At 40.4% G+C, this 15864-nt stretch overlaps 1 protein-coding gene across 1 annotated transcript in view; it reads left to right on the top strand.

The window, feature by feature from the left end:
• Positions 1 to 15864, top strand: part of CEP135 (centrosomal protein 135kDa) — a 92503-nt gene that overhangs the window by 41380 nt on the left and 35259 nt on the right. The window contains exons 11-13 of the mRNA XM_006868074.1: positions 1529 to 1681; positions 6727 to 6882; positions 11699 to 11776. Coding sequence (XP_006868136.1) covers positions 1529 to 1681; positions 6727 to 6882; positions 11699 to 11776 — 387 coding nt within the window. The remainder of the gene's footprint in view (positions 1 to 1528; positions 1682 to 6726; positions 6883 to 11698; positions 11777 to 15864) is intronic.

Genomic DNA, 15864 nt, shown 5'->3' with positions numbered 1-15864 from the left:
TCCCCTCTGTACACAGGGTAGATAGGGACGGGCAACGTAGACATTGGCTACCTAAAATGAGGGGGTAATAAAAGCACAAAATGACTGGCTTACAAGGTTTCAAGAGAAAGTTTAGTTTAAGAGTGTGGGGCGGGGGAGAAAGAATCCCCAATGAATAGTTTTCATCTTGTCTAGATGGGTCTCATTAAAAGAGATGGGGATAAAATTTGTATGATTCAATAGTGAATATTTGTTATCATGACTAATTGGGACTGTCACAATTGTAAAGGTAGAGGTTTTGTAACAAAAACAGAGGAGTGGTTAATCTTAAACAGTTCAGAAACAGGACCCTAGGACCATCAAGGGAGAAGAGCACAAGCAGAATGTGAGACCTTATCCAGAAAAGCAGTGATGCCAGAGATGAAGCCTGAGATGGAGTCATGGAGAGGGGTAGTAGCAGAGGACTCTAGATTCATGGGAAGAGAGGGACTAAGAGCTGGTGGCCAGGAGGCAGACTTGTAGAATGCACCCTTTAGAGATATAAATTATATATACCTGAGTGTTTTGTTTTTGTTTTTGTTTTTTAAAAAGGCAGTGAATAGAGAAGTACTGTTAACTGATGGTATATGGAGGGGATTATAGTCACTGTAATGAACTAGGTATATGATTTGTTGAATGTAGAACTGATGATCTGCCCTGTAAACTTTCACTCGATCCACGATAAAAACCTTAAAAAAAAAAGATAATAGGAGGAAAGATGACTTAAGACACGGGGAGGAAAGCAAGAGTTAAAGTTAAATACTGTTAACTGGTGGTACCTGGAGGGGATTGCAATCATTGTAACCTAGCAAAGTATATGATTTGCTGAATTTAACACTGATGGTCTGCTCTGTAAATCTTCACTCAATTCACAATAAAAAAGTAAAAGTACAAAAAACAAATAAATAAAAAGAGAAACAAACAATCAAAAATTAGCATGCTTTAGAATCAAGTGGAGTTGGTGTGGGATGGTCCCTAAATTTTGCACGTCTAACAAGTTCCTCTATACCGTGGGCATGGGTACCACATGTGAAGTACCGCTAGCATAAACAATTCCCAGAGAGAACAGTGGAAGAATATGATGGGACTGGGCATGTATTATTGTCGGCAGCTGAGTCCCTTCTGGGGGAACTTGAAGGTCAGGGAACTTGCCCCAACATTGCCAGGGTGTCTTTCTCGTGGAGGCTTTCATTACTGATAAAAATTGTGTTCGTTTATGCCATTAAGGAGTGAGCAGTGCAAACAGTCACCACACTTTGCTACTAATTAAAAGGTTGGAGTTTTACGTTCACCCAGAGCATCTCTGACGACAGTCTGACAATCTACTTCTGAAAACTCAGGCAGTGAAAACCCAGTGGAGCACAGTTCAGCTGTGACACACAGGGAATCATCATAAGCTGGATTGGACTCAGCATCAGCTGGTTTACTGGTTATAACTAGCATCCTGTGACAGCCATGTGCAGTGATAATTATAGCAAATGATCATTTCTGTTTTCTAATTATGTTTCAGGGTGATTACAACTCCGAAATTCGTCTGATCACAAGAGAAAGAGATGAACTTCATTGTATGCTAGAAAGATTTGAAAAACATATGGAGGAAATACAGTCCAATGTTAAATTATTGACGGCAGAAAGAGATAAACTAAGTATCCTATATGATCAAGTAAGACGTTAATTATAACTAAGTCAGAGGATTCTATAGAACCAGTGAACTGTAATGAAACCAATGTATGTCCTTCAAATGAATATATGTGCTGTTGAATGCTGTCAAGTCAGTTCCGACTCGTAGCAACGCTGTACAGGGTTTCTGAGGAGTGACTGGTGGGTTTGCACTGCCATCCTCAGAGTTAGCTGTCCGGTGCTTATCCTAAAGCATCGTATCAGGACTCCTAAAGCATCGTATCAGGACTCCTTGTCATAGTCCTTCTTAATTAGAATTATAGTCTCTTGTACTATCATCCTGCTCCCAAAACAGGAACTTCTTTTATTTTTTTACATGTATTCTTCTTTTCTAAATTATGTGTCAGATCAGTTAGAGACCTTCTCAGACGATCTCCAACAGGTCACTTACTTTGAGACGTTGTTATTTTAGAGATTCAGACATGTTGTTGTTGTTGTTGTTATGTGCCGTGGAGTCAGTTCCGACTCATAGGGACCCTGTACAGGGTTTCCAAGGCTGTAAATCTTTACAGGAGCAGAAAGCCTCATCTTTCTCCCATGGAACAGCTGGTAGTTTCGAACTACTGACCTTAAGGTTCACAGCCCGATTTGTAACCACTGTGCTACCAGAGCTCCTTTCAGACATGTTGGGCATGTCCGATAGAACCATGTGTTGTTGTAACTGTTGTTGAATGCTGTTGATTCCAACTCATAGCAACCCTGTATAGGGTTTCCAAGAAGCTGCTGGTGAGTTCGAACCACCGACTTTGCTGTTCAAACCAACCGTGCAGTCCCGTGCATTTGGTGTGTGTGTGTGGTGTTAAGTGCTGTCGAATTGGTTCCAAACCATAGCGACCCCCGTACAGGGTTTCCAAGGCTATAAATCTTTGCGGGAGCAGAAAGCCTCATCTTTCTCCCACAGAACAGCTGGTAGTTTCGAACTGCTGACCATAAGATTTGCAACCTGATTCATAACCACTACGCTACCAGAGTATTGGGTAGAGCTCACTAATTAGGTAGATTGGATATCAAGATCTCCACTTGAGTAGAAAAATTCTCTAGCAGAAGAGAGGAGTAGTAACAAAGCCTCTTGCCATTTTATGAACTTCTTTTGCTCTGGTAGCGTAGTAGTCTTGGAAACCCTGTACAGGTGTTTCATAGTGATGAGCCGGAACCGACTCCATGGTGACTTAACCAATAACAACATACAATTTTGGAGTCCTGGTGTGGCGCTGTGGGTTAATGCGCTAGACTGCACAGTTGGTTTGAACTGCAAGGTTGGTGGTTCAAGCTCACCAGTCTCTCCTTGGAAACCCTCCAGAGGGTCGCTGTGGGTCAGAACCAACTCGATGGCACTTAACAATAACAACAACTGCTACTTAGAAAGGAAAAGACATTTTGAGCTTTTTTTAGGTCCTACAATGCTGAATGCTCCATTTCGGGGCTGTCTCCACTATAGGCTTACTCTCACTGTCTTTGGTCGACCTTATTAATGATTACTTATCCATAAATAAGTTTCCAAAAGTTTATGACTGGTACTTCCTGCAACTTCCCTATCTTTTAGTTTTATTGTTATTTCTTAGTTATACCACTGCTTGTCTGTCAGCGTGTTACACTGTAGTGGCTCATGGGTTACTGTGAAACTGAAAGGTATGCCACTGGTATTTTAAATACCAGCAGGGTCACCCAAGGTGCACAGGTTTTAGCAGAGCCTCCAGAATAAGACAAGACTAGGAAGAAGAGGTGAATGACTTCTGAATGGTTAGCTCCTGACAATCTTGTGAATGGAAGTGGGAACATTGTCAGATATAGTGCTGGAAGATGAGCCCCTCAGGTGGGGAGTCATGCAAAATATAGCTGGGGAAGAGCTACCTCCTCAAAGTTGAGTAGGCCTTAATGGCGTGGGTAGAGTAAAGCTTTCGGGACCTTCATTTGCTGATGTGTGACACAACTCAAAATGAGAAGACAGAACTGTGAACATCAATAATTGGAACATGGATTGCACAAAGTATGAGTTTAGGAAAATTGGAAGTTGTCAGATACTGAATTGAATACATAAAGATGGGCATCCTGGGTCTTCGTGAGCTGAAATGGACTTGTATTGGCTGTATTGAATTGAACAGTCAGTCATATGGTTTACTATGGTGGGAATGATACACTGCAGAGGAGTGGCATCACATTCATCATCAAAAGGAACATTTCAAGATTTATCTTGAAGTGCAGTACTATGTGATAGTATACACGCCTACAAGGAAGACCAGTTAATATCACTATTATTCATTTATGCACCAACTACTAAAGTCAGGGATGATGAAACTAAGGAATTTTACCAATTTTTTCAGTCTGAAAATCAAACATGCAGTTAAGATGCACTAATAACTACTAGTAATAGGAATGGGAAAGTTGGAAAGATTGATAATTGGAAAATATGGTGGTGTTGAAATGATGCTGGAGATTGCATGATAGAATTTTGAAAGACCAGTGACTTATTCATTGCAAATACCTTTTCAAAAACGTCAACTGTGACTATACACATAGACATCACCAGATAGAATGCCTATGAGTCAAATTGACTGTGTCTGTGGGAAGCGACGATGGTGAAGTTCAGTATCATCAGCCAAAACAGGACTAAGGTTACCTATGGTACAGAGCATCAATTGCTCACATGCAAGTTTAGGCTGAAGCTGAAAAAACTTAAAACAAGTTCATGAGAACCAAAATATGACCTTGAGTATATCCCACCTGAAATTAGAGACCACCTCAAGAACAGATTTGCTGCATTAGACAGTGATGACCAAACAAACAAGTTTGGGGACACCATCAAGAACATCATTTATAAAGAAAGTTAAAGGTCATTAAAAAGACAAGAAAGAAAGAAAAAGACCAAATTGGATGTCAGAAGGGACTCTGACTTATTCTTAAAATAGAAAAGCTAAAGTGACTGGATGAAATGGTGAAGTAAATGAGCTAAACAGAAAATTTCAAAGAGGAGCTCAAGAAGCCAAAGTCAGGTATTAAAATTAAATGTGCAGAGACCTGGATTAGAAAATCTAAATGGCAGAACTCTCTCAACATACTCAAGCTGAAAGAACTAAAGAAAAAAACTCAAGCATCAAGTTGTAATAATTCTATGGGCAAAATATTGAAAATTATGCATGAAGCATAAAAATAATATGGAAAGAATACACGGAGTCATGGAACTAAAAAGAATTGGTCGATGTCCAGTCATTTCAGGAGGTACCATGCGATCAAAAACCAATGGTACTGAAAATGGAAGTCTAAGGAGCACCTAAGGAAATGGTGAAAAACAAGGCTCCAAGAATTGATTGAATACAGATTGAATACAATCATATGAAAGAAAAAATCTGCTAAAAATATTCCAAATTGATTGCAGCACTGCATCGACAGTGAGCTGCCAGAAGTTTTATTCAGAAGAGAACGTGGAACTAGGGATGCCATAGAGGGTACCAGAAAGATGTTTACTTGTGTTTTATTGACTAAAGGCATTTGGCTGTGTTGTTGTTAAGTGCTGTCAAGTCAGCTCCGACTCATAGCAACCCTGTATAGGATTTCCAAGGCACGAGTGGTGAGTTTGAACCACCGACCTTGTGGTTCAAACCAATCTTGCAGTCTAGTGCTTTATTCACAGCGCCACACCAAGGCTCTTGTGTAGATCATAACAAACTGTGGATACCATTGTGAAGAATGAGTACTCCACAGATTACTTAGTTGTGTTCATGAGGAACCTGTACATAGACCAAGAGGCAGTTGTTTGGACAGAACAAGGGACACTGAGTGGTTTAAAAATAGGAAAGGTGTGCGACAGGGTTATATCCTTTCATCATATTTATTCAATGTCTATGCTGAGCAAATAATCCAAGAAATTGGATTGTATGAAGAAAAACGTGACATCCGAATTGGCGGAAGACTTGTTAACTGGCGATATGCAGATGATACAACCTTGCGTACTGGAAGGAAAGAGGGCTTAAAATAATTACTGATAAAAATCGAAAGCTTCATTGTGGACTGCACCTCATTGTAAAGAAAATGAAAATCCCTGCAATGGGACCAATAAATAACATCACGGTAAATGGAGAACATATTGAAGTTGACAAAGGTTTTATTCTGTAACCAATGCTCATGGAAGCAGTATTCAAAAAATTAAAAGATGTATCACAGTAGGCAAATCTACTGCAAATGACCTCTTTAAATTTTTCAAGAAAGGACTAAGGTGTAACTGATCCAAGCCAGGTATTTTCAGTAGCCTCATATGCATGTGGAGGAGCTCTGGTAGCGTAGTGGTTACGAATTGGGCTGTGAACCTTAAGGTCAGCAGTTCCAAACTACCAGCTGTTCTGCGGGAGAAAGATGAGGCTTTCTGCTCCTGTAAAGATTTACAGCCTCGGAAACCCTGTACAGGGTCGCTATGGGTCAGAACTGATACCACTGCACATAACCACCACCAACAACCATATGCATGTGAAAGTTGGACAATGAATAAGGAAGGCCATAGAAAAATTGATGCATATAAATTATATTGTTGGCAAAAAATTCTGAAAGTATCTTGGACTTCCAAAAGAACAAATAAATCTGTATTGGAAAAAGTGCAATTAGAATGCTCCTTAGAAGCCAGGATGGTAAGACTTTGCCTCTTGTACTTTGGACATATTTTTAGGAGGTACCAGTCCCTGGAGAAAGGACTTCATGCTAGGAACAATGAGGGTCAACAAGAAAGAGGAGCACCTTCAAGGAGATGGGTTGGCACACTGGCAGCAACAATGGATTCAGCTATAACAACAGTTACAAGGATGGTGCAGGACTGGGCAGTGTTGTGTTTCTGCTGTGCATAGGGTTGCTTTAAGTTGGTGCTGACTCGACAGCACTTAACAACAATTATTTTATTCTCATTCTGTTGGAATTTGGAAAGGGAGCAACAGCAGTGTGTGCTCAATGTGTGCTTTTGTGTGAGTGTGTGTGCATTTTGTTGTTTTTTTAACCTGGGAGTATATCCAAAGTATTTTATATTAATTTGTCTTTAAATTCTTAAAGGCTCAAGAAGAATTGTGTACACTAAGACAACAGGAATCCACCCAATCCTCAGTCTCCCCAAATATTGTTAGTCTTATGGAACAGGAAAAAGAACATGCATTATCTGATTTACGAAGAATTATGGTAGAAAAGGAAGCTTTAAGAGAAAAAGTAAAGGTAAGTTCCTATTAAAAATTGTTTATGAGTCCTGGTGGTATAAGGGTTAAAGCATTTAGTATTAACTGTAAGATCAGTGGTTTAAACCCACCCGCAGCTCAAGAGTTTAAAATTAGGAATGTAAATAAGTAAGCATTGTTAAGAGTAGTCTTTATGACTACCGTTATACGTTATTGCACCTAACTACCACCACCACCACCATACGTAATTGCAGGGAGATTCTTATATTCATGTTCCTGTGACGCTGCAATTTACAACAACTGGGTCAGGAGGATTGGTATACTGTGGCACTCTGGCCAGATTTACCCACTCCTGTGTTTGTACAGCCAGGAACTAAGTGTGGTTTTTATATTTTGAATGAGTGAAAATCATAGCAAATAAATAAGAATACTTCATGACACATGAAAATGGTATGAAATTCCTATATCAGTGTCCGTAAATAGTCATTGGACCAGCACCCTCTTTGGTTTACGGGTTGTTGTGGTTTCTTTTGTGCTATAATGGCAGAATTGAGTAGTTGTGGCCCCCAAAACCTAAAATATCTTTTATCTGGTACTTTACAGAAAATGTTTTCCATACCCTGAACTCAATAGGAAGTTCTTTATGTGCAGGAACATTATCTATTTGTGGTATTGTTGTTGGATGCTGTGGAATTGATTTCCACTCATAGTGACCCCATATAACAGAGTAGAAGTGCCACATAGGGTTTTCTAGGCTGTCCTGGTGTGGTGCTGTAGGGAAAGCACAGAACTGCTAGATGCAAGGTCGTTTCAAACCCACCAGCCACTTCTCAGAAACCCTATACACAGTAACTATGAGTTGGCACTGACTCAGTGGTGGTTAACAACTGTCTTTACAGGAGGAGCCCTGTTGCCACAGTGGGTTAACCAAAAGGTTGGTGGTTCAAATCCGTCAACTGTTATATGGGAGAAAGTGAGGCAATCTGCTTCCATAGACATTTGTTGTTAAGTGCCGTTGAGTTGGTTCCAGCTCACAGCAACCTGTATAGGATTTCCAAGGAGCAACTAGTGAACTTGAACCTCCGACTTTGCAGTTCAAACCATCTTTGCAGACCAGCGTATTAAGCCATAGCACCATACCAGGACTCCCAGCTTCAGAACCCTACAGAGCAGCTCTTCCCTCTTTTAGAGGGTCGCTGTGAGACAAAATTGCTGGACAGCAGTAGGTTTGGTTTGGAAATGTTTATCGGAGCAGATTTCCAGTCACTTCTCTGTCAGAGCCACTGGGTGGGTTTGAACTGCCAAGGTGCACTCGAAATGAGTCCTGAAATAAGAAATGGCTAGTAGAGTAGGCAGATACTGTACAGAACAGAAGAATGGTTTCATGTCCCAGCCACTCATCTTGTGTGACCTTGGACAAGTTGCCCAACTATGCTGAGATCAATTTCTTCACCAGTAAAACGGGAATTTTACTGCTTGCCTTATTTCTGTCACTGACTTATTAGGATCCTTTACTTAATGGAGCAGCCAAGAGCTTTAAGGACTTTAAAATGTACACGTTTTGGTAGATGACACATAAAGAGATCTGGTCTCGAGAGTCAGATAACCCTGGGCTATTGGGCAGGCTTTATAACTCACTAGCTGTGCAACTCTAAGACAATCATTCCTTCCTGTTTTCTCATCTTAGACTCAATGATGGCCTAGCCATATCCTCTAATAGTCCATAAGCCCATGACAGCTTTGGGACCTCAGATGTCCTCAGAAAGGTGAAGCCCAATGGGGCAGGGAGTTTCAAGATTTCAGGGTCCCAGATGAGAGCCACTCATCCCATTAGTCACACAGGTTGCCATCTTTGCGTTGCGTGTGGAGACTTTGTCAGAGCAGATGCAGCTCCCTTAATGAGTAAAAAAGAAGCAGAAAACAGGACTGACAGGACTGACGACCATCGTGAAAAATCATGGCACCAAATACGCCAGTGTAAGTAAAGGTGCCAAGACCGCCATCACTTCAGCCTCTGCTGCACACAGGTCACAGTGTTTGTAGGTCTCTAGTGCCCACCCCTCAACCATATGTGTTGTTGCTAAGTGCCTTTGCATCTGTTCTAACTCATAGTGACCCTGTATTTCCAAGGAGCAGCTGGTGGATTTGAACCACTGACCTTGCGGTACAAACTAACCTTGTGATCCAGTGCATTATCATAGTGCCACACCAGGACACACACACACTCTCTCTTTCTGTGTGTGTATGTTGTTGTTTTGTGCCATTGAGTCAGTTCCAACTCATAGTGGCCCTATGAATTTACAGAATTTTCAAGGAGCGGCTGGTGAATTTGAACCACCAACCTTGGGGTTCAAATTGACTCAGAGGTCTAGCGATTTATATATGCACATACATACATATATATAAGGAGCCTGGTGGCTCCTCAGGATAAGCAGTGGACTGCAAATCACAAGGCTCACAGTTGGACCCCCCCAGCCACTCCGCCACGGGAGAAAGATAAAGCTTTCTGTTCCTGCAAAGATTTAAAAAGCCTCAGAAATCCTGTTCACAGTTGCTAGGAGTTGTAAATGACTCGAAGGCACTGTACAACAACAGCAACTATATATATAATATATTGTATGCATGAGCTTTTTAAAAATGTAGTTTGCATAGTATAAAATTGACCCTTTTAAAGTATATTCACAGAGTTTTTGAACCATCACCACTACCTAATTCTAGAACATCTCCATCTGAGAAAGAAACCCTGTTCCACTTAGCATTGCCTCTCAAGCCTCTCAGCCCTACCAAAAAATTCCAAACCAATTCACAGAGAATTAGTTCATAGTAACCCTATGTTGTTGTTAAGTGCCATCGAGTCAGTTCCAACCCAGAGCGATCCTATATAGGATTTCCAATGAGCGACTGGTGAGCTTGAACCACCGACCTTGAGGTTCAAACTGACTTTGCAGTCCAGCGCATTAGCCCACAGAGCCACAGCAGTGACCCTATGTTGTTGTTGCTTTGGGAACCTATGTTTTTACTCTGTCCTGCAGTGTCACCATAGAACCCTATAGCAGAAGATTGCCAGGTCTTTTTTCTGTGGAGCAGCTGAATTTCTGACCTTTCGGTTAGTAGCCCAGTGTTTTACCACTGTGCCACCAGAGATAACTCACCTAAACTAATACTTTCTGTCTTTAGATTGAGGTATTGTGGACATTTCACTGAAGTGAAATCAGGCACTATGTAGACTTTTGTATCTGCTTCTCTAATTTAGCACTCATGTTCTCAAGGTCCGTCCACATTGTAACATGTGTCAGTACTGCATTCCTTTTTATTGCTGAGTTATATTCCTGTGAGTGAATGTTGTTGTTGTTGTCAGGTGCCATCGAGTCAGAACAGACTCATAGCGACCCCATGCACAGCAGAACGAAACAATGTCCGATCCTGGGCCAACCTCACTACCGCTGCCACACTTGACGCCATCAATGATGCCACCTGGCTGATCCATCTCATAGGGGTCTTCCTCTTTTTCTTTGACCCTCCACCTCACCCAGCATGACATCCTTCTCCAGAGACTGTTCCCTCCGTTCAGTATGTCCAAAGTATGAGAGACAAAGCTTAGCCATCTCGGCCTCCAAGGAGCACTCTGGCTGCACTTCTTCCAAAACAGATCTATTGGTTCTTTTGGCAGTCCATGGCACTTTCAGTATTCTCCTCCAACATCACAACTCAAAGGCATCAATTCTTCTATGATCTTCCTTATTCACTGTCCAGGTTTCGCATCCATATGAGGCTATTGAAAACACAATGGCCTGGGTCAGGTGCACCCTAGTCCTCAAGCTGACATCTGTGCTCTTCAATACTTTAAAAAGTTCCTGTGCAGCAAATTTGCTCAATGCAATACGTCGTCTGATCTCTTGACAGCTGCTTCGCGAGTGTTAATAGTTGATCCAAGAAGAATGAAGTCCTTGACAACTTCAATCTTTTCTCCATTGATAAGAATGTTGTTTATTGGTCCAGTGGTGAGGATTTTTGTTTTCTTGACATTGAGATGCAATCCATACCGAAGGCTGTGCTCTTTGATCTTCATAAGTAAATGTTTCAAGTCCTCTTCGCTTTCAGCAAGCAAGATTGTATCATTGGCATATCACAGGTTGTTAATGAGTCTTCCTCCAATCCTGACGCCACGTTTTTCTTCATAGAACCCAGCTTCTTGTATTATTTGCTCAGCATACAGGTTGAATAAGTATGGTGAAAGAACACAACCTTGTTGCACACCTTTCCCAATTTTAAAATATTGCAGTATTTTATCTTTCCACGTATCAGTTGATGGATGTCTGCTAAGCCTAGATTTAGCAACCACAAGAATCTAATTAAGGTAATATAGTCAGAAAACAGCCCTTGTATTACACTCTTGACCTGGTCATTCTAGGAATGCTGATCTCTTGCATGGCCCAGTAGCATTCTGTTCCCCGTCTCTCTAGCTTCATCATTTCTCCTATGCACTGTGTTCTTTAGATTCCCTTTTGTGAGGGCATATTTCTGAGCTTGATACTTAACCTGCTTTTTCCCCTTTATAGTTGTGTTAATGAATTATAGTCAGTATAAATCTTTATAAATCAGTCCGTAACCATCTGTGTTTCTCTTACAGTCACATGTAGAGGGAGAGTGTATAAATGACAACTGTTGTAGGTTTGTTTTGTTGTTTAACCAAAAAATTTGCTTTATAAATATTTAATGGTTTCTTTCTAGAACATTTCTATGGCTATAAAAAGACAAATAGAATAAAATAATACTATAGACTTGTATCCCTTACTTTGATCATTTTGTTTCATTATCTAATATAAATGAACCTTTTTTAAAAATGTTTCTTTCAGAACCTCCAAGAAAAGAATCTTTTGGGAAAATCAGAATTAGAGGAGACGATTGAGCATTTGACGTGTGTTAATCATCAGGTAATTTATCAAATTGGATGTGGGCTACATTGTGTTGTTTGATGACTTTCAAATATAGTTGTAACATACTGTATATTTTTCAGTTATAAAATAATACGCTTAGGAAAGCTATGTAAGAGTGGTTAGGAGTGAGCTCTGTGAAGGCTGACTGCTAGGACTCAGATCTAGCCCTGCTGCCTATTACCTGTAGGAATAACAATCGAGCTTTCTCAGTTTGTGTATAAAACAGGAATCATTCTAACACTCCTTCAGGCTATTGTGAAGATTCAACTAGTCAATACACCTAAAGAGCTTAGACGAGTGCCTGGAATATTGGAAGCACTCAGTGGATATTAGCTATTATTGTTGTTCTTGCTATTAAAAATATGACCGATGACCGTTTTTTAGTGAAAGTTTTCTTACATTCCAGATGGCTTTCCCTAGAGATAAAGTGTTAAACAATTTGGTTTGTGTTTTGCCAGTGCTTCCTGAATGCATTTACTTTACATGTTTAAAAACAAAAACCCCACTGCCCTCTAGTCTCCATCTCAGAGAGACCCTCCTGGACAGAGCAGAAGGAACGGCTCCCTGGGGTTTCTGAGACTGCGCATCTTTAGAGGAGCTGACAGCCTCATCTTCCTCTTGTAGAGCGGCTGCTGGGTTTGAATCACTGACCTTGTAGTTAGCAGTCCAGTGCTTATCCCACAGTGCCTACCAAGGCGCCTTTCTCCACAGATAATGTTGTTAGTGCTACTGACTCATGGCAACCTTCCTTCATATAGGTTTTTCTGAGGAGAAGCTGGTGGGTTTACCTGCAGACCTTGCGGTTAGCAGTCCAGTGCTTATCCTGTAGGGCCACAACTTTTCTTTTTTACAGAAGTGGGGTCATGCAATATCTTATCACCTTTGTTCATAGTATATCATCGACTTCATTCCCTCTTAGGACATAAAGTTCTGCCTTAGTCTTCTTAGAGGCTGCATAGTGGTTTTGTCTCTGTTTGGATTCTCCTGAAAGCAAAACCTGATACTATATACAGGTAGTTTGTCTGGCATGTGATCCCAGGAATCAGAAGTGAGGGAGCTCGGTGAGTCAGACAGGAAAGGACAAAATGCCAATAAAGGGTATTTTATTGAGCTAGTTGCTGCTGTGGGCCACTGAGTCTCCATTCTTCAGGGAACCTTCTGAAAAGATGTGTAGAATATGCTTCAATATAAAATAAAGGATGGAATTGTTGTTAGTGCCAGCGAGTCGGTTCCGATCCATAGCAACCCTGTATAGGGTTTCTGAGGAGCAGCTGGTGAGCCTGAACCACCGACCTTGCAGTTCAAATGGCTTTGCAGTCTGGCGCATTAACCCACAGCCCACACCAGAACAGGGTGTTTATTCACCTGCTCCTGTTTTTCATAATTAGCAACTATTCTAGAGGCATTAACACCCCATTTCCTGGCTGACTGACCTTGAGCTCCTGCTTTGGAAAATGCCCTAAGGCAGAAAAGCAGACAGCAGTTACTTCTGGTGGGATTTGGTCTATATGCATGGGGCAAAGGAGGTGGTGTAACTCTTAGACACACATGTCTAAGGCTCCTGTTAAGTTGTTTTACTATTGCAAACAAAATTGCAATGAGAAGCTGTATGAGATTGTGTGTGTGTGTGTGTGTGTGTGTGTGTGTATGATTACTGGATTTGGGTCAATCAAAGAATAAAAACTAGTTGAAACAATTGTAACTAAATTTGACAATCTTTGTATCTGAGGTTTAAATGAATGTTTATTGACCTGTTTTAAATATCAATGTTTTAAATGTCCTCATATATGGCCTGTAAGATCAGCACTGGACTGCCAACAACAAAGTCAGCAGTTCAAAGCCACGAGCTTCCTAGGAAACCTTATAAGTCACTGAATCAGAGCTGACTCAAACAGCACATGAGGCATAAGAAAAAGTTCGTTATAGTTTAAAGGCTAACTTACCTGGGTGTAGAATTCTAGATTGACAGTTTTCCACCGACTCTGTTACTTGCATGGCGTCCACAAGAATTCTATTGTCATTCTTCCCTTTGATCTTCTGTACAGAATGTATTTTTTTTCCCCTTAACTGCGTTTAACTAATTTTCATTTTACTGCTTTTGATGTGCCTGGGTTTTGTTTTCTTCATGTTTCTTACACTTAGAATTCATTGAGCTTCTTGGATCTGTATGTATGCTTATAATTTTCATCAAATTTAAAACATTTCAGCTGTTATGTCTTCAAATATATTTATCGTTTTCTTCCTCCCCACCATTTAGGACTCAAATTACACATAGGAGGGAGCATTAAAAAATCCATGGAACAATTCCATTGTCCTTTGGTTTAATTTTTTCCATAAACTGTTTGAAGCTTCTTCATACATCAGGCTTCTTGGAGTAGTCCGGCAGCTGTATTCAGTTTGGCTTTGATTGCTGTTGGGATTTTCCCCCTAGTCTTCTCTCTCACTCTATTCCTGTTTTGCTACTTTCTACTACTGTGACTTCATGTGTACTATTTTTCCTTCTGTAATGTCTAATCTGCTTTTGATTCCAACCAGTATATATTTTTCTATTATTTTAGACATTGAAGGTTTCCATCTTCATTGATATCTCTGCATGGTCAGTATTTCTCTGGTTTCTTGAATATCTGGACTACAGTCATAATAACTTATTGACTACTAATTCTGTCCTGTCACTTTTAGTTAATTAATAGTTCTCCTCCTTATGGACCATATTATTCTTACTCTTTTGCATGCCTACTAATTTTAGATTGGGTACTAGATATTATGACTTTTACTTTCTTGCTCGCATGATATTTTGTATTCTTATACTTTGTTCTGGGATGCAGTTAAATAATAGTTTAACCCTTTCCAAGCTTTGTCTTAAGCTTTGTTAGCTGAGAACCAGAGTAGCATTTATCCTTGGGTTCATTTTAACCTGCTACTGAGACAAACTCTTTGCACATATACCTTTTGCTCCATGAATTACGAGGGCTTCTATTGGTTAATAGGAACAGGGACTATCTTTCCCATAGCCTTGAATACTTTCTTCTTTGTTGAGCCTTACTTAGCTGAAGATTCAAGGGAGACCCTCTTCTAAGCTCTCGAACTGTAGTTTTAAAAAATCTTCTTACAAAGAAAGTTTGAGGTACAGATTTACAGTAGATTCTACCAACATTGCAATAATATTTGCCATTCTTAAAACAAACGATTCCAGATTTTCTGTAAAGATGGAAGGCTCTCTGGCTTCTTTTATGAGGGTGGTGTAATTTTACATGACAGAATACAGACCACTTAACTTAATGGTGTATAAATAATGCTGAACAATATATATTAGTAAACCAGATTCAGCAATATGAAACATTGAACATGAAACATTGAAATTAAGTTGAGCTAATCCTAGAATGCAAGTTTAATTTCACCTCATATATCACCCCACATGTACATTTAAGATGAAAAGTATATATTCATCTTAATAACTGGAGAAAAGTCTTCTTGATTCCGCCTTCAGTCCTGACTGTAAAGAGATGTGGTTGGGTGCCGTCAAGTTGTAGATGCTGCTGAGTTGGTACCAACTCAGTGACCCTGTGTACGACAGAACGAAACACTGTCGGGTCCTGGACCATCTCATCACTGCTGCCACTGTGCCAGTCCATCTCGTTGGGGGTCTTCCTCTTTATCTCCCACCCTCCATTTTACCAAACACGATATCCTTCTCGACTGGTCCCTCCTGACAATAAGTCCAACATATGACAGATGGAGTCAGACCTTCCTGGCTTCCAGGGAGCATTCCAGTTATACTTCTTCCAACACAGATTTGTTTATTCTTTTGGCAGTCCATGGTACTTTCGATATTCTCCTCCAACACTATAGCTGAAATACATGAGTTTTTCTATAGTCTTCCTTATTCACTGTCCAACTTTCACATGCACATGAGGTTATTAAAACCACCATAGTACTACCCAGTAGGGTTTCTTTATGGAAGTTGATCACCAGGGTTTTTTCCAACATAACTACTGTTGTTTTTAAGTGCCTTGGAGTCAGTTCCAAAGAGTGACTGGTGGGTTTGAACCACTAACCTTGTGGTTAGCAGCTCAGTGCTGATCCTA

This window comes from Chrysochloris asiatica, unplaced genomic scaffold (genome assembly GCF_000296735.1).
Source record: "Chrysochloris asiatica unplaced genomic scaffold, ChrAsi1.0 scaffold00115, whole genome shotgun sequence".
NCBI classification, from domain to species: Eukaryota; Metazoa; Chordata; class Mammalia; order Afrosoricida; family Chrysochloridae; genus Chrysochloris; species Chrysochloris asiatica.
The sequence above is the reverse complement of the archived record's forward strand: the minus strand, read 5'-3'. Positions and strand labels throughout refer to the sequence as shown.